This window comes from Protopterus annectens, chromosome 11.part0, assembly GCF_019279795.1.
Source record: "Protopterus annectens isolate FY-2018-M chromosome 11.part0, PAN1.0, whole genome shotgun sequence".
NCBI lineage: Eukaryota > Metazoa > Chordata > Ceratodontiformes > Protopteridae > Protopterus > Protopterus annectens.
Window position 1 is genome coordinate 340,462,281 of NC_056745.1, and position 22,395 is coordinate 340,484,675.

General features: G+C 38.8%; 2 protein-coding genes across 2 annotated transcripts in view; one reads left to right on the forward strand and one right to left on the reverse strand.

The window, feature by feature from the left end:
* NT5DC3 (5'-nucleotidase domain containing 3) overlaps positions 1–22,395 on the forward strand; it is a 968,426-nt gene that overhangs the window by 860,066 nt on the left and 85,965 nt on the right. The window lies entirely within an intron of this gene.
* The window catches only part of STAB2 (stabilin 2), a 922,612-nt gene continuing 903,797 nt past the window's right edge, over positions 3,581–22,395 (reverse strand). Inside the window, exon 68 of the mRNA XM_044087850.1 lies at positions 3,581–4,970. Coding sequence (XP_043943785.1) covers positions 4,920–4,970 — 51 coding nt within the window. The 3' untranslated portion in view covers positions 3,581–4,919. The remainder of the gene's footprint in view (positions 4,971–22,395) is intronic.

Genomic DNA, 22,395 nt, shown 5'->3' on the forward strand with positions numbered 1-22,395 from the left:
AGAGATGAGGAGACAGTCCAGATGGGCATTCCTAGACTTGGAGAAAGCATATGACAAGGTCCCAAGAAAGCTGATCTGGGCAGTACTGCAGTGGTCTGAAGTCCCAGAAACACTGGTAGAATTAGTGCAGGCTATGTACAATGACCCAATGACTCAAGTACGAACAGTGTTTGGCCTCACAGGGGTTCCCAGTTGGATTGGGTGTACACCAGGGTTCAGCTCCGAGCCCACTGCTGTTCATACTGGTGATGGACTACATTAGCAAACATGTTTGAGGGGACACATCACAAAGCTGCTGTATGCAGACAATGTGGCAGTACAAGCAGACTCTGAGCTAGAACTTCAGCAAAGGATAGGAGAATGGAATGCAGATCTAAAGGCACATGGGATGAAACTAAACACAGATAAGATGGTGGTAATGGCAGCAAATTGGCGAAATCAGAAGAAGCTGAGAACAGAGATAGAAGGGAAGATAGTGGAACAGGTAAGCAGCTTCACGTATCTGGGAGGGATGGTTGAGGGGAAGGGTAGCCTGAATGAAGAGGTCAAAGCTAGAATTAGAGGGGCTGCGGCCAACTAGCATAGAGTATCACGTGTAGTCTATGACAGAAGAATGTCAAAGAAGCTGAAAAGTAAGGTGTACAAGACAGTGGTGTGACCAGTACTACTGTATGGTACAGAAACCTGGGCAGTAAAGGCAGAACAGTTGAAGAAGCTAGAGGTAATGGTAATGAAGTGCCTGAGAAAGCTGGTAGGATGCACACTGTGGGACAGATGAAGAAATGAGGACATAAAAGCAGAAGTCAAAGTAGCTCCAATTGCAGAAAATATCAAAAAGAACAGATTACGGTGGTTTGGGCACATGTGTAAAACAGCAGAAGACAATCTGGTGAGGAAGATTTGGGACAAACAGGAAGAAGGTAAGAGGAAGCAAGGACATTCAGCAAAGAGGTGGATGGATTGTGTGAAAGATCTGTAGTGTTGCAGAAGACAGGAGTGTGGCACTGAATCGAGAGAGTTGGCGACAGTTAACACGATACCCTGACCTCATGTAGAAAAATGGGAAAAAAGGGAGCTGATGATGATCCATTTATTAAAGTATCTCTGTCAGTGTTCCATTTGTTGTATGTGTCTGGACAGATACATGACAAAGGGAGTATTATATTCAATGATTGGCCTAATAAGGGCTGAACAAAGGGGGACAATGACATTAGTAGATCTAGACACAATCTCTTTGTTTATAAGCTGTGCAATATAGAAGGACTTTCTTACAGCAATAGACACATGTTGGTCAAATGTTAGGCCACTGCCCACATAAGTTGCCAAATCCTGAAAAACTGGGTCATCTCTTAGTGGTGTATGTCAATGTCGTAGTTCCCAGAGATAGATGACTTTCCAAAAGATATAATAATGCATTTTTTTGACATTTTATTTAGACCATGATTTTGACACCAGTTACTCATTTGAGACAAACCTTTCTGCAGATGGCTAAGTCATTTTGAGAGTCAATGACTGCTCCTAACTTGCAGTCATCTGCAACTTAGTCAGACAGAGCCCTTTGATATTGGCTTCTTAGATGTGTAAAAGAAAGGAACCTTTGTGGACTGAAGGACTGGAAGTTTGTAGTGGCATTCTATACTTTATAGTTCATGAAAGCTTCAGTATTGTTATGAAATATATTTAAAATGCCTTCCTTGTATGTACGTGCTGCTTAAGATCTGTAAAATAATGTGCATGGCCATATAAGAGTGAAAAAAGTGGATTTCGTGTGACCACTGCTCTTTTTTGGAGGCATTACCTTTCCCCAATATTGTGCAACAGTAGAATTGGTATGCATAATTTTGGAGTGCCCCCACATGGGAGTGCAAGGGGCTTACTTGTGCAATAAATGTTTTGAGCGTCTATGCTTAATTTAATGTTACACATGTTTCGCACTTGAGTGACTGTGCATGTGTGGTCCAAGTGCTTGTGTTACAAGGTTTCATAGTAGAAGTATTTAAAACTTATGTATGGAAGAGACATTCATTTATGAGGATGAGTGACAAAAAAACTTATTTCAAAAAATGGTAATGTTATGTTATTGTGTACTGCCAGGTAAGTGGAGGGGAAGGAAGAAAAAGGAGAACAGGAGGGGAGACTAATACAAAAATTAATTAATTAAAAAAATCCAACTCTAGACAGCACAACACACAGAATTATAACGTTTAGGTAAAATAAACAGTTTATATACCTTAATACAGCTATAGCTGGAAAATTTACTCTTTGCCTACCTGATTAAAAAAAAAAATTGGCATTGGTGAAACATATCTGACTGGCAGAACTTATCTACACAGATCCATTTGAGAAAACCTGAAGATGAATCATGTTTGCCCAATATAGTCATTAAAAACTGTAGACATCTTATCTTTGTCAAAATTGTCAAAAATAAATGAAGTGATATGTTAAATTGTGGGCTGTAATTCTTAAATCAATCACCAATAATGTGCAGTCATACAGTTGTTAGGTATGTAGCTGGCAATAGTCTTGGTAGAGACTGTGGAAACACTGTGGCTCCCCACCCATTCAGGCCACAGATTGGTCTAATCTACAGCCATCAAAACTTAACATAAATTGGGAAGACTTAGGTATAGACTAGTAATGGTGGTATTTTACACTAAGTCATACTTAATTTAAAATTACACTCTCAGTTGATTCGGTTGCTGTAGCAGTCTCTCGTCACGTTATTCTTTTGTCTTACTGATCTTCTTACTTTTGTAGCGCATTACTCACAGCATCAACTTTGTCCACTTTAAAAGTACCTAAGACAGTGCATTTTCAAGCTTTGCATCAGTAGTATGCAGACTATTTTCAATATTTTTATACACCTTTGTAAAACTACTCTTTCTTGCACAGCTTCTACATAAGTGGTTAAGCATGGAAATGTCTTCCTTTCATGCATATGGCCACCCTCTTTTTATAAGGCTTTAATTTCAGTGGCACCATACTCCCTTTGCACCTCATGACACTCCTTCTTATAACCACTACTGTTATTGTTCATTTTCAATTAAGACTTTATTTTATTTGACTATACACATTTAGTCCTAGAGACGTTTGCTATATATTTGCAGTTTTATTCCGCACACATCCACATCTTTGGTAAAGATAATTTCTGTTTCTCTCAAAAGTCTGTTTCTTGTCTGATAATTTCTTATACCACAAGGTATTCTGCCTCCTATCAACAACCTATGCACCTCATCAGCCCTACATTCTTTAGCGCAATTGTTTAATTCTGTAATTTAAGCATCTATACTTTACATTGCAAAGTACCTTGCTTTTTTTAAAAAATGACAAAATAATTGGCAGATGTTTTAGATCCAAAGTAATTCATTTATTTCTTCTTTATTGCTACTGTCTTGCATTTCTCATGAAATTATTTACAGTCATATACAAAATTAGGAATTAGTAAGAGATCCAAAACTGAAACTGATTTTCTGCTTTGCCACATTACCAAAATCAAAATAATATATATATATATATATATATATATATATATATATATATATATATATATATATATATATATATCAATACTGACTTTCACAGGTAGGAATTGAAGATAAAGTGCTACTTAGTTTCTGGCTCTGGACAATGCAGGAGGCATAACAGCTTTGGACAAGGCACAAAGTTGTTTGTTCCATGGTATTGGGTCAGTATGTAATGTTAGTTTGTTGCTTTTTATTTCATCTGAAAGTCTTCTTTAGATAAATGTAATGCTGTTTGGCCATCACTGCATGTCGCTGCAAATGGCAAATAATCTGTACAGAGTGACAATGAAAATGCAATGCAATTTTACTGTAACATTTTATACATCAAGTAATCAAAACAGGCCAGCACATTTACTATGTATTATGTGTATGAGTGTGTGTGTTTTAGGACTTGTTTCAAAAGAACTCATCACAGAATGTCACATCTAGAATCTAGCTGTGCAGTCACCTAGGAAACTGAAGTGGCCCTTTCATTAACAAATCAACAGGAAATGTCCAGATTTATTTATTTTTCTTCTGATGGTTGATGTTGTTCTTGGATTCTAAGACTAGCTTTTATTTTATTACATGTTATGATGCTCTACCAACAACCATCTGCATCACTTACAGATAACAACTGCAGGAGCTCTGCTGAGCAGTCTGCATAGGCTGGTTGGAAAGTTTTTGGAATACATTTAATTTTTTTTTGTCTACATGCAGAGTCTGTGTTTTTCAGAATTAATGGTAATTTACTGCAAGTATTTGTCTTTACCAATGCTGTATATGTAACAGAAACAAAAAGGCTGCAAAATGTCCACTACTGATTCACCAGCAAATCCTTTGCAGCTTCTATAAAGAAATCCTTAATGAGCAATGCTTAACCGAAGCAAATCTGAAGGCATTCCAGTCCAGTCAGTTCGAATACTCAACAGGTTCTACTTTTGGTGCACATTTTATGTCAGCATTAGAAAGTCCGGTGAGTGATGTGATTCTCAGAGCTGCAAAAAGGCAGAGATTTTGTTCTGTAATGTCTGTAACGAAATGTAGGGACTGATTTAAAAGAATGAAGTAGTAGTCCTTCCAAAAATGAAAGGGTTTGCTCACAATGGAGCTGCATGACATGAACACACTATTAAAACACCATTTGCTTCAACATGGATTACAGCACATCAAGGATGTTTTTTCTTCATCTCTGTAACAGCAGTAGTGTTATAGTTTAGGGTATGCATGCAGAAAAAAGGCAAAAGAGCAGACAGTCCAGTTCACATTTAAACAGGAGACAAAGGCTCATTTCATTCTAGTCCAGTATATTCACTGTCCATCTAGTTGTACAGTATCATGGTTTTACTGAGCCATTGCAGATTGCATGAATATTGTTTTTTACAGTCAAAAATATCTGCTATAGGCTCTGGGTATTCACATTTCATCATACGTTTCATTTTCAACCAGCTGCTGTTCATCAGTCTCCTGTAATAAAGAATAAAACAAAAATGTATTTTAGTGGGTCAGAAGACCTAGTATTACATGACTTGAACATGATGAATTTTCATTTTAGAATTTCTTCCTTGGGACAGTGGTGCACTCACATATGCACTCATTATTGTTTTTGTATTGACTCTGCTTCATTAAGTAGTTAAAGTCCTGATGTGCAAACCTCTACTTCCTGAAGCAGGAGTGCAGAAACGTTGCACTGCATTCATCTAGGACAAACTCAGAGAGTTAACGTAAGCTTTTTGGGTGGTGAGACAAAACTGGAATATGTAAAGAAAAAGTAATGAAGACATGACAGAAAATGCAAATTCCACACAGACAGCATCTAGGGGCCAGAATCTAACTGCAGATCCTGGTGTCAAAAGTATCTATATTATCTACTGGGCATAATCTGCTTGAATGTATTAGTTTCTACCAACTTTCTATTGATCTCCCCTGTCTTAATCCTGGCAACCACTACTAATCTCTTCTGAAGTTATCCACCATAGTCAGTTTGATCATTTCAAAGGGCATCTTTTTCAGCCAGGTGTCCACCCTCTAAATGAGAATGCATTTCTTTCTTTGCCTAGAATTAATACATGCTAAGCATCTTGGGATATTCATTTTTTTGCTTCCACTAGTTAAGTGCAGCCTTCTCATTTTTTAGATCTCCCCAGCATTCTTCAAGCTCATCTTCCTAGGTCTGTATAGATCCATTTGTTCTCCTAAAGGTGAGAGCTGACCCATTCATTGCTCAACTAAGGAGGCAGGCATATGGCTCATTCATTCCCTAGGTTGAGTGAAAGCCTGCTGGCTCATTCCTTCCCCAGGAGGTAAAAGTTTGAATAAGGAAGGAGGCTGTTGTACTGTATGGGGCAGGCACTAACGCCTTCCCATAGCAGCTATGACTTTTGCAATGGTTGCTTCCTTGGGAGACACATATGTGCATCATGTACAAAGGCCAATTTCCTTGTCCTCATGCAGTGTGGGGTCACCCTGGTCCATATGCTGCATGCCACACCTCTCATACTCTTGTAGGGATCAACCCTACATCTGACTGCACTTCCTCTCTTCCCCCAGGATGGGTCATTCCTACCCACCACACTTGGTTCTACCTGCTTCTCGTGCTGCTAATCAAACACAGACTGTCTGAGACTTAGTCAGAGCTTTATTCTGCTATAACACAGAGCTGAGCAGCTTCATCTTTCACTTTGAAACCACCTCTAGCATGTCAAAAATTCTTGATCAGAACATATACATCAGACTAAATGCAGACCTGCATTATATCAGCATTACTGCTTTCTTACAGTTATGTATTCTATGAACCATGCGGTCTAAAATATGCTCTACTCTTACTGCTGCCTTTCTACAGTGTGTACGATTATGCTCATTAATACTCTGTTTTGCCCATTTATTCTGCACCCTTACAGCATTTGGTCATTAAGGCTCTAAGCTTCAGGAATATGGTTGTTGCATTTGTGCAGAACCCTACTAATGAATATCACTTCTCTTGAAGTCACATTTCAAATCACTCTTCTAGTTTCCAGTCATTTGCCTAGTTACCATGCAGTTTGTTTTCAAATTTTAAGTGCATTTTTTGCTTTTTATCGCATCCTTTATGCCACCATTAGAAATGCTTAATAAGACTGAATGCTGATGGACCTGTGACTTAACTGGTGCATCTTTTCTATAATTTTCAGCAGAAACTGCAACTTGGCATTTTCATACAGGTATTTGTGTCATCAAGCACAATTAATATCCTCTCATATCCTTCATATGTCTTATAAGTCTTACATACTGGTCTCTTGGTAGTACCAGGGAAACAATTACATACATTTATATACATACCATTGAAGATAACTGAGGCACTGATATAAAGTTCAGAAAGCTTATTGGTGTTGGCAGATGGCAAGAGTACAAAACTATATTATAAGGCTAATGTTACAGCTGTTGAATGAGGGCACATTTCTCCTTTGGGTCCCCATTCATACTGACCTGCCTATTTTTTTTTTTTTTAGGACAAGTTCTTCTAGTTAACACTTGGAACTAACATGATGCATCAGGAGATTAAGATGCCCACTGATATCCACACGATTCTTGCAGGTATGCCCTTGATTAAGCCTGTGTTTTGGATTGTTTGGAAATGTGAATGTTGTGGTTCTAACTGCAACTTAAGATAATAACCATGCTTGTAGTGTAGAGCTGCCTGCAGAGCCGCACTGTACGTTCCCAAAAAGCCTGTGTTCAGCTCTATAGATAATAATAAACAACAATTCCAATAAAATAAGCAATATGAGATAGTAGAGAACTACACACAGTTCATAATGCAAACTTGAAGTGAAATACTGCAAGAAAATGTAAGGCAAAATTATTTAAAGTGACGACATAAATGAGAGAGGGACAGATGGGGGACTCAGCTAATTTTCAATATGTGGAGAAAGACTTCCCATACATTTTCTCTTTGAAGGAATGAAAGTAACTTGTTTCCTTAGCTTTTGCAACATATACTACAGTGTATTTATTTATGGTGTAAGAGAGCAGTGTGGTTATACCCCACAGTAATGAAAATGTTTACTTTCACTTGTTACTTCCATAACTGTAATAAAACACCACCTTGCCACCTCAGGAGACTATTCCTTTCTCCACAGTGTGGCAGCCTTGGAGCTAATCAGATTACACGTGGGTGAATATAATCTTCTCCTGCAAAGATGTGTGTGTTTGGGGCTTTCTTTTGCACATAAAACATGTTTCTGTTCATTTGGTATTTGGTCAACTGCTATTTCATCTTTTGTGTTGTTAGTCATTTGGCCATAAATCAGGGCCAAATATAATGGGAAAGACACAAACACGTTATTCACTATGCACTGAATAATAATTCAAGACATGCTTAAGTCTCTGAATTTCAGCTCCACAGTCCCCAGTGTGCAAGCTGTTTGTAGCAGAAATCTCATTAGCAGTGAGGTATACACAATACCTTGCCAATAATTGTATTCGTGATCCTTGGTTTGCAGGCTTGTTTACAGCTGGGGAAATGCACCCAAATTGTACTTCTTCTTCTCTATCTGACCCTGCATCTACTGCTATGGATAAGAGGTTGGATACAAAGACAGAAAAGGGTGGGGTTGTCATTGCCACAGAAAATATGCATGACAACTGTCACACACCTCTGTTCTTTCTATCATGCAAGCAGCCTCACAATACCAGAATTTTGCTATCTTCTGCTGCTGTGCATAGCATACTGGCCCTTCAGTACTCCAAAAATAGAATAATTAGGCATGGATAACGTCTATTTTAATGCATTGCTCTTTTCTGTACACTCAAATCTTATATAACTGATCAGTTTTGCCACAAATAATACTGCAGGTCTTCAAACAGAGCCTATGTGGGAAGACACTGGAGTGAGTTTTCTTCAAAAAAAAAAAAAAAAACAGGAGCGTGAATGCTGAAGACCAATTTACTACCTATAAAGTGATATAACACGGGGAGAGGCTGAGGGATTGGATTTTTTTTTTACTAGAAACAGACACAAAGGACATGAAATTGGAGATTGTTTTTTTTTTAATGGAAAGGGATTGGTTTGCTAGTAACTTAAAGCTTTGTGAATGGACCACAGCAAGGTTCAGTCTCCAGAATTTGTTAGCACCAATAAAGTTACAGGAATAAGTTGTAATTTTCTTCTTGGGGGATATAATCCTGAGCAATCTGACACCATGAGCATACAAAATTAAGCTAAGCAGGAAGATTTAAATGTTAAAAATCAGTCAACTTCTGTCCTACTCATATAAAATCTTTGGTTAACTCTACTTCAGCATATTTATCAAAGAATTATTTAAAAAAAAAGTTCAATAACTATCTAAGCTGTAGATTCATAAGATAAGGATCTGGAATCCATCCAAAACTAAATACATGCAAGTGAGCTGCCATGGTTATTCATACCACCTTGAGGGAATCTGATTGTCTTGATTCCATTGTGATCTGCAATGATGATAGGTTGGCCTTTGTAAGGAATATAAGAAACTGTGGTGTGATTTTTGGTGACAGAGTTGGGAAGACCCCTTATTTATACCCTTCAAAATTTCTCCCCTATAAATTGCCTCTTTCCTCTTAGTGATCTCTTGGTGGTTGTACATGTTCTGGTATCTTCTCATCTTGATTACTGAAATTCCATACAACTAGGGCTACCAGAGAGTTGGATTGCCTGCAGTATGCTTACTCTCTGTCATCTCCATATTATTCAGATTCTGTGGTGGGTTTACTGGTTGCTAGTTCAATCACGAGCCATATTTAAAATCTTACTGCATGTTTATTTAGTGTTATACAGTCTGGGTTTCTCATACTTCAAGGAGTTCCTGGCCCCTTACTGCCAAACAAGGCACTGGCACTCCTCTTTTCTTGGGTTGTTGGGAGTTCCTTAGGCACTTTTGGAGACCACAGGAATCAAGGCTTTTAGCTACCAGCCCTTTGTCTTAGGAACCTCCTATCCCAGTGGTCAACCCTAGCAATGTCTGGTTTCAAAAGATTCATAAAAACATCATTTCTGGTCAAAAAATAAAATCAAACCAACTCTGTGAAGTAGATACTAGAGTCCTGACTACAGCCTCAGTGATCTAGGTTTGAACACTGTTTCTGGCAGTTTGAAGAGTTCACCACAGAGGGACTGGAGTGACTGTTTAGTGCCAGCTCACACATCCCAAGTGATGACTCAGAATATGATGATAATTGACTAGCCTAAAAATGATAAATTCCATTTAAGTAGTACTTCATGTAAGTAAGATTTCACTCTAAATAAATACAGTGAATGGAGAAAGGCTGAGAGGTTAGCAAGATTACTTATAAGACATAGCAAATGCTGTGACTAATGCCAAAACAAATATTTTGAGGTTCACAGAAAGACAAAACGGTATGCATAGAGGATGCAGAATTAGGCAGTGGCAGGGACCAGATGGGAAAATAATTGAAAGTTGTTTTCTTTATCTGTAGCACTCTTAGAGTTGGAGACTTTGTGGTGAGAAAAAGTTGATATTCAGGTAGTGTCATCCTTTAACTAGAATAAAGTGAGTCAGTGGAAAGGCATCTATAACAATAGTGTTTTTGCAGTTACAATATGCTACAGAGCTGGGAATACAGCATCCTACAAATCATGAATTTCAGAAGACATGTTGGTCCACAAAATTTAAAGGATGTTGTTATACTACATATTTATTACAGTGAAGACTATCTTATCTTGTGGCTTCTTATGATACCCTCAGAGAGCAGGAATTAGTTCAGCCATGCATGAGACTGGTTAATGTCATAGTTTCATCGGGCATGTAAGGGATAACTAAAGGTAATGGAGTATAAGTATACTTCAGCAGCAGTGAAATAGACCAAAAGGCACAATATGTACAACTAATGTCCTCAAAAGGGGATAGACTGGGACACTGGAACATACAATGGTCACTGCGTTGTGCTTAAAAGCAGAAAAAGGTATGCCGTTCTTGTATTATGTAGACAGCTCATACTTTGTAATTACTAACCCAAAGGAACACTCTAAATATCTATATACATAACTGTAAAAGGGTAAAACTGCATTGTATATTCCATTTAAATAGGAACAATGTCTCAACCACTATCTGTTATATCAGGAATCCAGTAAAAGTAAAACCAAGAACCATTTAATTTTAAGCACTTTTCGTTGCCAAAATGTAGCAACTTCTTCAGAAACACATACAAAGTTTCAAAGGACAGTATTTAAATAATTAGATCATGTGACATGATAGACACACCTCTCTCTATTAGATTTTTTAAAAAGAAACTTCACTAAAAAACACATTATTCATAAATACATGATAAACTAGCTGCAAGTTTACCAAAAACCTAAACCAAATATCTCATCGATTACAGTGTTAAATGTTATTTATTACCCAACAAGGCATTGCGTACAAAAAACAATGTACGACCCAATCTCAAATTCGCTCTACTAGTAGTTATTCATACACGTATAGGTGTAAATATACTCACAAGCTAAACTAGTTACCGTTTCAGGCTTCTTAATTTCAATAAGCAAGCAATATTACAAGCATTGTTCAGCCCTGGGGCTACAAATGCATTTAATCAAATTTGCCATGCTAGTTCATGTTCTTCTAAAAGTAAATTCAATGGACCCCCTCTCATGTTATTTTGAATTTGGTCTATAGCCTTAAACAAGAATTTGTGGCCCACATTATTCACAACGTGTCTAGCCAGTGGATTATCAATCTTGTTGACAGAAATAGCATAGGTGTGTTCATACACCCTATCCCGCAGTCTACATTCAGTCTTCCCCACATAGAATGCGGGGCAGCAAACACACCTTGCTATGTATACAACAAGTCTAGAATTACAGTTAAGTTTGAATTTAATTTCAAACTTATGGCCACTAATACCAAATGTATTACCAACTTCTACGAATCTACACATCCTGCAAGATTCACACATGGTCATCCCTGCAAAACATATATGTTTTGGTCTGATGGCCACCACTTTCAAGTAGATTCTTGAGGTTATAGCCTCTACGAAAAACTATATTTGGAAGTGGACCCAGTTTACTAAATATTAAATTATCACTTAAAATAAAATGCCAATTTTTGTATAAAATAGATCTAACTCAACCGCTGTCTGTGCAAAAAGTGGTAATAAACCCACCTTTAAAGTTAGGGGCTAAAGTTTGTGTTAGATCTTGTTCTCCAGAAGGGCCAACCTCTGTATGTGTAGCCAATCCATAATTACCTAAGTTGTTTAAACAAAGGATAAGGGTAACTACCCCAGTCTTCTTTTTTCATAGACTTCACTGACTAAAGATCCGACTAGTTCACTAGGATACCTACGCTGTTCAAACATCCTGCTTAACAAATCACATTCCTGATGAAAGTCAAAGTCAAGTGTAACCATCCTAGCTGCCCTAATTAATTGGCCTTTTACTATAGACCGCTTCTGAAGGAACGGATGGCAGCTAGAGAAATGTAGAAATGAGTTACAATATGTATGTTTTCTAAAAATCTGGGATACATACCCCTTACTAACTTTGTCTTTTGACAGTTTGACATCTAAATAGTCAATTGTATCTGTATGGAATGTGGATGTAAATACAAGGAATTCAGTTGTAGAATTCAAAAAGGAAATGAATGTTTTGGCCTGTGTGTCATCGCCATTAAATAGCACAAAGATGTCATCCAAGAAATGGGTGTAAAAAACGAGGTTCGCCCTGGAGTGCTCAGCCTTGAAAACAAAAGTTTTTTCCCAATATGCCATTACCAGGTTAGCAAAACTGGCACCACAGGGCGACCCCATAGTGACATCTTGTTTCTGTAGGTAAAATTCTTTGTCGAATAGAAAGTAATTATCTGTGAGAATGATGTCCAATAAGGACTCCACTAAAGTGATTTCATGTAGTGGAGCATCCTTAGATCTAAGCAACAGACTAACCCATTCTATCCCCTCTGAATGTGGAATAGAAGTATACAAGTCTTTAACGTCAATAGTTAAAAAATTGTGACTAGCATTAAATTCCAACTTGTTAATACTTTCTAGAAAGTCTATGAATCCTTGCATACTTGTGGTTCTGACACAAGATATTTTTTCAAAATACTATCTACTACCTTAGCACAGGGATATGTTATATAACCCCTCCCATCTATCAGTGGTCTCATGGGGGGGGGGGGGGTTAACACATCCTTGTGGATTTTGGGTATCCCAAACATAATTGGGATTTTTGGCCAAAGCAGAGATATAAAATTGTATGTATCGATATCAATAGTGGCATCTATAAAGAGGTCATTAAAATAACCTCTGATCTGTTTGTAAGCAGTATTAACCTCACTCAGAGAAGCTTTAGAATATGCATCAGCATCTAACAAATTACTCATTCTCACTATATAATCATGTTGGTCAAATACTACTAGTCCCCCACCCTTATCAGGTTAAATCACCCGTACATTAACATTACTCAAAGATTGCAGTAATAAGTTTTCATTTTGAAACAAGTGTCTAAGGTCTAATTCACACACTTGTTTGAACATCTTCAGAGTAGGATGTAATGGGGGGGTTGTAGGTACTAGCCACCCTCAACCCATGGTCACCAGGATTATTATTACCAAATAAATTAAAATTTAACTTCCTCACAAACAGTTTTAGGTCCATAATTGTTTTGACTAGGTTGAAGGGTTTATCAGGTACAAATGTATTCCCTTTAGCAAGTAACTTGACCAAAGTAGGATCGATGAAAAATTATAGATGTTAAAGTCACCGTCTCTGTTAGTAACAATGTTCAAAGCAAGAATTTTATCGGTTGTTATTTCCTGCATTTGAAATTGCGTTGATTGCTCTTCTGATTCTGTTGAAGTGATCTGTTCTTTGGGATCGCCCCTGTAGAATTGTCTTTCTGAAAATTTTCACAATTACTGTTAACAGGGGTACTATTGTTGTTGATCACTTGTTGTTGGTTGCAATCATGGTTGTTGTTATTGTTATTGCGGAATCGTTCACTACGTTTAATGACATTCTGGTTATTGTCACCAGACTGGTCCACATTATTAGAATGCTGTACAACAGGACAAGGTTTAATTGTATTAGAAATTTGAGCAAGAGACAGTTTGGGGTAAGCAGATCCATTATCGTAAGCTAGTCTGTCCCCTTTCATCTTTTTAACTTTATTACTTTTCAGCCTGCCCAACAGCTGGTTAATGCTTGAAAAAGAGCGGTCGTAATCATACTTATATCTAAAAAATTCGCTGTTAGTCACTATGTCATTATTCAAAGCTGAAACTTCACAGGACAAAGCATCTATCTGTAAGTGATAATGTTTGGTCATAAGATCAAATCCTTGTTGATCGAACAATGAGTTAAGTTCTAAATGAAACAGTGAATCTGGGACCAAGCCGGTTGGATACCGGTAAATACACATCCCTTTCGGGACAATGTGTTGGTCCAGACACTCCTTGAAGTAAATTACTTCAAGTTGCAGCTTTTTTAATTTTAATAACTTGGCGTCAAGAATTTTAAGCTTCTCATTTAAAGCAGTGACACCAACCTGTTGTCCATTGTTAGTCTCGGCCAGTCGCTCCTGGTCAGACCATGACTTGAAACAAAGTGTAGAGGTATCCTTGATCCACTCATTAAGGTTAGGAGCTCCAATAAGCCTTCCATTACTGTTACTTAATATGTTAGACTCAAGTTCATCAGTACTGTCCATATGTCGAGCTTCAATTGGTGCCTGCTGACCTGGTGTAATATCGACACAAGATACACCTTCTCTTAGTCCATTGCTGTTAGGTGTAATGAGTCTCGGACTACTAGTAGAAATGCCACTCAAGCTCACTTGCGGATCCGCATTCTGAAAAGAACGCTGTTGTTGGGTTAAAACAGTATCCACCTTCTCCAAATGAGTGTAGAGGCCATCCATACAGAGACCAATTAATTAGGGCAGCTAAGATGGTTACACTTGACTTTGACTTTCATCAGGAATGTGATTTGTTAAGCAGTATGTTTGAACAGCGTGGGTATCCTAGTGAACTAGTCGGATCTTTAGTCAGTGAAGTCTCTGAAAAAAGAAGACTAGGGGTAGTTTCCCCTATCCTTTGTTTAAACAACTTAGGTAATTATGGATTGGCTACACATACAGAGGTTGGCCCTTCTGGAGAACAAGATCTAACACAAACTTTAGCCCCTAACTTTAAAGGTGGGTTTATTACCACTTTTTGCACAGACAGCGGTCGAGTTAGATCTATTTTATACAAAAATTGGCATTTTATTTTAAGTGATAATTTAATATTTAGTAAACTGGGTCCAGTTCCAAATATAGTTTTTCGTAGAGGCTATAACCTCAAGAATCTACTTGAAAGTGGTGGCCATCAGACCAAAACACATAGATATGCAGGGATGACCATGTGTGAATCTTGCAGGATGTGTAGATTCATAGACGTTGGTAATACATTTGGTATTAGTGGCCATAAGTTTGAAATTAAATTCAAACTTAACTGTTCATAGGTTCATACTAGGCTATCTGCCCTGGGGCAATTATAAGCCTAGCTCGATTCTGTATGGCTTACGCTACCCCTTGATTTGAGTATACTGTGCCCTTTTTAAGGCTTAGTTTACTGTGCCTCTGTCTTATAGTGACACGGGAGTAATCCCTGGGACAAACCTACAATCCCCCATCCACTTATTGAGATTCTTCTTGAAGAGATTCAGTGAGGTGCTCTGCCTCACATGAACTGGAATTCTATTCCAGAGCGAAGGGAGCCTCTGGGTTATGAACCTGTCCCTCCAGCAAGTTCTATTTATTTCTGTGCTGAGGTTCAAGTCCCTCGAGCGTGTGGCTCTAAGGGATTTAGATTTACTGAGGTGGCGCATGTCCATTAATTCTGGATTTGACATAGCTTTGTATGTCAGGCATAGATCGCCTCAAGTAGGCGGTATGCAACTGAGTCGAGGTGGAGTTTTTAACCGAGCAGCATATGGCATCTGTTTGAGACCCTTGATCCTCTTGGTGAGATACTTTTGGGGTCTTTCTAATTGCTGCAGGTGTCGGGTAAGGTACATCCCAAAAGGGGCATTGTATTCTATGATGGGCCTGATGAGGGATGAATAAAGGGCACGATTACCTCTCTTGATCTAGATGTGAAACCCTTCGTGATGCGGTGGGCTATGTAGAAGGTCTTTCTAACCACTTTGGCAATGTGGTTTTCAAAGGAGAGATTGCTATCAACTTGGGTCCCCAGGTCCCTAATAACTTTCTCTGTACTTAATGGGTTTCGCCTATGTGGTAATTTGTGGGCACATTGTTTTGCCAAAGGGTATGACTATACATTTTTGGAATTTAGCTTTAAACCATGGCACTGGCACCAGTTATCTGTCTCTGTGAGACCTTTTGAAGGATGTTTGTGTCAGCTGGAGAGTTGATTATGGCACCCAGTTTGCAGTCGCCTGGGAACTTGGTGAGCCATAGTCCTCCCACGTTTGCCTGTACCTCGGAAAAGTATATACCGAACAAGGGTGGTCCCAGGACAGAACCCTGTGGGACGCCACTTGTGACCGGTTTCGAGTCTGACATGGCTCCAGCAACTCTCACTCTGTGGGTTCTGTCTTTGAGCCAGTTTGCGACCCATCTTGTGACATAGGAGTTTATATTTAAGCTGGATAGCTTATCTATGATGCCCGAGTGGGGTATTGTGTCACATGCCTTTGCAAGCTCCAGATAGGCTGTGTGGACTACCTTCCCTTCATCTATAGCTTTGGTGACTGTTTCAAAGAAGTCAACCAGGTTCAAAAGGCAGGATCTGCCCTTGACAAAGCCGAACTGGGTAGGATCTAGTGTCTGTAGGTCCCCAATGTCTTTGTTTATGAGCTCCATGATGATCCTCTCCATAGCCTTGCAGACTAAGCTAGTCTGGCTTATGGGGCGATAGTTTCCAGGGTCTGTAGAGGCTCCACCTTTGTGGAGTGGGACCACTGTTGCTGTACGCCATTCTGTGGGCACATATCCTGTAGTGAGGCTGAGATTGTTAGCCATTTTAATTGAGGGATTAGTTCCTCTTGTAGTTCATGTAGGACACAACCTGGGATGCCATCTGGTCCCATGGAAGCAGTGTTTTTTGCTTTAGAGAGGGCAGCCTTCACCTGAGCATCTGAGATGTTTGGGAGGCAGCCCTCTGCCAGGATAGATACTTGCTCTTTTGGGGGGGGGGGGGGGAGAAGTTTGCACTGAACCTGTCTGCCAGGATATTGGCGGTCTGTGGGTTCAGTGTATTTTTTGTCGTTTAGAATCAACTCAGAACAAGTCTGGGAGTTGCATCCCAGGTTTCAAACATAACTGAAAAAAGCCTTATGATTGTCTTTGGTGTCCTGTGCAATTTTTCTCTCGAAGCTGGCCTTGGAGGATTTTGTGAGGGATCGTAATTTTTTGCTTGTACTGATCAGAGATGCCTTCCCTATTAGGGATTTTGCTCTATCATGTAGTAGCTTCCTCCTTCTGTTGTACAGTTTATTTATGGCAGGGGTCCACCAGACTAGATGCCTGCCTTTGGATGATTGGGTCTTGGTTTTGTTTGGGATAGCATGATCCATGCATTCCTGGAGATGTCCGTAGAATGCATTTATATAGGATTCTGCAGTTTGGGCTGTAGTTTCCACTGGCCCTGGGGCCTTGAAGGATTCCACTTCGGTTTTGAGAAGTGAGAAGTTTGCTTTTGAGAAGTTTTTCACTGTGGTTTTCTGGGCTGGGGGTGGGGTCGGGATGTGGACATCCAGTGAAATTAATTTATGGTCTGATCTTACCAATGAGGGATATACTTCTGGTGTGGAGCATAGGGTCCCCATGTTGGTAATGATCAGGTCTAGTATGTTGTCCCCTCTTGTGAGAGTGGTGACTAGTTGTTCCATAGCATTTGAATTTATAATTTCCAGGAATCTTTGGGCTAAGGTGCTGGGGCTTGAGTAGTGCTCCCAGTCAATGTTTGGGTAGTTGAAGTCACCCAATATAATGGTGTTCGGAGAGATCTTCATGTTCTCCAATGTTTTCAGGAAAGCCGAATGGGATTCCTGACTTTGAGAGGGTGGTCTGTAGGATGCTATAAACTGAAAAGCAGTCTTGCCCACTGTTAGTTGCACATGGATGGTCTCTGATACTTCGTGCAATGCCACTAACCTGGAGGTGTGGATATCCTTGATAAATATGGAAACTCCCCCTCCTTTTGTGGTTCGGTCTGGGTTTTGGGGCCGAAAAGCATGATACGAGGTATAACCTGGTAGTGCTGGGGTGCTCTCTGGAGCCTTGAACCAGGTTTCTGTCACTGCACATATATCGATGTTCTTCATACTGAGGAGAGCTTCGAGTGTGTGCATCTTGAGGTTAAGACTTCTGGCATTTAGCAGCATTACCCTTAGTTTTTTGTTCCTTGTGCTGTCTATGGGGGTGGGTTTGACTTTTGAGCCTTGCCTAAAAAAGGCACTATGGGGGTGGCAAGAGCCTTTGCCAATATCCGAAAGCCCAGTGGTGACAGGTGCAAGCCGTCCCTAGCGAAGTAACGTGGCTTGTCGAGCATGTCTTCCCAGGCTGACAGACACTGGATCCCCTTTGAATGACACCAAAACTTTAGCCAATTGTTAAAATCGATCATTTTGTCTTTGTACTGTGGCATCATTCTAGGCGAGGGTAAGATGCTGCTCAAGGTCAGGGTCATACCAGCCTGGGCTACATGATCAGAGAGCTCCTCTATGTCTCTTTTCATGTAGTCCAGGGAGGTACGTCTCAGGTCATTCACACCAGCATGTACAATGACTGAGTCATATTTGTATTTGCTTTGGAGTGACCTGAGTGCTTGCGTTATGTGTCGGATCCTAGCACCTGACAGGCAGCTCACCATGACCTTCTCTTTATTCATCCTGGTGAGTGGGACGTCAGTGTGTCTAACAATAGAGTCACCTATAACAAGAGTATCAGGTGTGTTATTCAGCCTTAAGGGCTGTGGCTGCTTGGCACACTGACTTTGTGGGTTATGTGTTGTGTGTGTTTTGTTTTGAGGTAGTGTTTGCTTGGATGTCTGCTTTGGAGGTCTTTGTTGCTTAGGTAGATTTTTATTTAGAGCCTCCGAGTATGTTTTTGTGTATTTATGTGTTTGGTTCGCTGATGTGGTGGGACTATGTGATACTGGAATTGTGTTGTGTGAGGTTACCTTCTCCTCCTGACTGGTTACACCAGTTTTGAGATGAGAGAGCTCAGCCTCCAGTTTGCTAAATAGTTGCATCTCTCACATATATTTGAACCTGTTTGGAGGAGGAGAGGGTATATGAACTGTAATTCTAGACTTGTTGTATACATAGCAAGGTGTGTTTGCTGCCCCGCATTCTACGTGGGGAAGACTGAACGTAGACTGCGGGATAGGGTGTATGAACACACCTATGCTATTTCTGTCAACAAGATGGATAATCCACTGGCTAGACACATTGCGAATAATGTGGGCCACAAATTCTTGTTTAAGGCTATAGACCAAATTCAAAATAACATGAGAGGGGGTCCATTGAATTTACTTTTAGAAGAACATGAACTAGCATGGCAAATTTGATTAAATGCATTTGTAGCCCCAGGGCTGAACGATGCTTGTAATATTGCTTGCTTATTGAAATTAAGAAGCCTGAAACAGTAACTAGTTTAGCTTGTGAGTATATTTACACCTATACATGTATGAATAACTACTAGTAGAGCGAATTTGAGATTGGGTCGTACATTGTTTTTTGTACTCAATGTCTTGTTGGGTAATCAATAACATTTAACACTGTAATCAATGAGATATTTGGTTTAGGTTTTTGGTAAACTTGCAGCTAGTTTATCATGTATTTATGAACAATGTGTTTTTTAGTGAAGTTTCTTTTTAAAAAATCTAATAGAGCGAGGTGTGTCTATCATGTGACATGATCTAATTATTTAAATACTGTCCTTTGAAACTTTGTATGTGTTTCTGAAGAAGTTGCTACATTTTGGCAATGAAAAGAGCTTAAAATTAAATGGTTCTTGGTTTTACTTTTACTGGATTCCTGATATATTTGTTGTGTTGGGACAAGGTGCTGCTGACTCGGTTTTTGTGTTTCTCAAACACTATCTGTCAGAAATGGGAGCACTTTGTCTCATCGAATGTAATTTCAATGAACACAAAAGCAGTGCGTGCTGTTTGCTGAAATTACTTTTGCCAACAGTGGAGTTTGCTTTTTCTCCACTGTTGTGCAACCTCAGAGTTGCTATATATAAGTCTGAGGATCTGGGGGTGTTTCCTCACATAAGATGCTGGGGGCTTTGCCCCCTTGCAAATACAAAATTGTTGAGTTGTTCATCAAAGGTAGTTTTGGCGAATGGTTTTCATTTTATTTTTTTTGAAAATACCTTCAATAACTTGACATGAATCCATCGGAAACATTAAGTCATGGAAAGGAGAGAAATTAGTAAAAGTTTTACTATCATTTTAGCGATCACTGCAATGCTAAATTGCTAATTAACATGACCAGAAGGTCACAAGATGAGAATGCCAAGGACTACTTGTTCGAACAATGTTGAACATTGAACCTCCTGACCTGCAAGGACACAGAAACAAGTGCATACATGGGTAAAGAAGTGGTGGCAACTCCAGGTGTTTAAACAAGTAGTCCTCAGCATTTTTGTCTTGCGACCTTCTGGTTGGGAAGTTTAGCTATTCGACATTGTAGTGATCAGGAAAATGATAGTAAACCTAGAAAAAGTTATGTTATACCATAGATGTCATAAGTTCATATACAGGTAGTAATACAACACAATTCAAAATGTGTCAAAGTGGCCAGCATTTGATTTATTGAGTATCTGACAACCTCTAGAAGGCCAGGCCGCAGGAACCATTGTTTGATCAACACCACAGCACAGCGACAGTTGCTGGCTACAAGAGGAATGTGACAGACATACTTGTTTTACTGTAAGAATGACACACAGTTACTGTCTCATCTGTTAATATAATATTTACTGTGAATCAGTGAAAAGTCTAGTGCAAGACAGAAGATGTTTTAGTAGTGATTTATTAGTTTTTTTATGTTCAAATCTTTTATTGTCAGTTCAAGAATAGATTAATGAAAGAAGACTGCACAACGATTTATCAAATTACTGCAACTTAGAAAATGTAGGATGATACCACAATATAAACAAAATATGATTGACTTCAGCAATTAGCTTAGTTTCTGGTGTCATTCTAAGGGGATCCAGTTTCCATTAGCCTGGGATGACATTGTTGATAGATCACGCTGCTTTGCCAGAGATGGTCTTCACCTGTCACCTCTAGGCTTTTGATTACTGGCTAAGGCACTTGCTTCCCCCATAGTGTCTTTTTAAGGCAAGGTCTCAAGAACAAAGTTTACAATATGACAATATCACTCACAAATAAATTAAAGGTTATGCTGCTAAACACTTGGATTTTAAATCAGAAACTGCACTTTCTGGAAGCACTCCTCTCCCTGGAGGATGTTGATGTCTGTGCAGTCACAGAAACTTGGTTCAGGGTCGCAGAGTCTAGCCTGGCCTTGCAAAGCTATAATGCTTTCCACACTTTCAGACCACAAAATGAATGTGTGAGTACCAAAGGAGGAGGAGTATCTGTCTTCATCAAAGATAAATACACCTCTAGACTGGTTAGACAGGAAAACTCCATGGAGTTACTCCAACTCAACTAACTGTGGGTAAGGCCCCCCCTTCAAGTCATTGTTAGCTATAGGCCCGGTTCAATGAACCAAGATACCCACACTGCTTATTTGGACCTACTTGAGTCAATCAAATTACAACCAAACACTCTAGTCATGGGCGATTTTAACTATCCCTCCATTGACTAGGAAACTTATACAAGTAAAAGCAGGACCAGCCGATATTAAAAACTTCTTTATTTTCAATAACTTCAGCCAATGCGGCCCAAAAACACCATAAGTAATATCACAGTTCAACAGTTAGTTCAGCCAATGCGTCCCGAAACCACAACAACAATTCAAAAGTTGAGCGCGTTTTCTCTTTGCCCAATGCAAAGCTTCATCAGAACAAACGAACATAGGTAAATCAGTGTATATATATAACTTCCTGTTCAATTAATTAATTAAATAATCATAATATTCACTCTGTGTCATATTCCATTAAAAACTCTGCACAATTTACAAGTGTAATACCTAAAAATATATGTATGAATTTATAAAAAGAATTTATAAAAAGAAACATTGAAACATTTAAAATGTTCACATAATATCCAGAAAACTATTCGCTGAACTCAAAAAACAATTTGTTCAAATACAACCTGAATTGCATAACTGTAAAAATTATCCAATACATCTAAATGACAAAATCTGTAATCATAAACTTAAATCAACAGTAATCCAAGCATGTAAAGTCAGAAACTCATTAAATACATAATGCTGCAATGAATAGAAAATATAAAAAATAAACCAATAAAAAGAAGGAACTTGTTCGACTAATAACTTAAATAACAGTAATCAGTTTCATTGCACCCATAGTATGGCATTAAAATTATAAAACATAATAAAATATTATTTATAATACAATAAATATGCATACCGGTGCATGCTAAAAAATAATAAAACAATATTAAGGGAAACTCTATATTGAACAATGTATTATAATTTAGCCTGCCTGCTTTTTACTATGTTTTATAATGTTAATTTATAAATTAATTATAAATGTTATAATTTGTTTGCTGATTCCTGTGTTTGCTAGGAGGACTTTGGTATTGGTACGGTGATTGTGTTTTGAACTGTGAGAGAAGACAAGGGCCGGTACCTTCCAGGACAGAAACAAATCATGGAGGAGAAGGTCACAGTAGCCCTGGCAACAATAAGAAACAGCAGAGATTATTTAATAAAAATGATAATACAGCATTCCCTGATAGGGATAACGCTA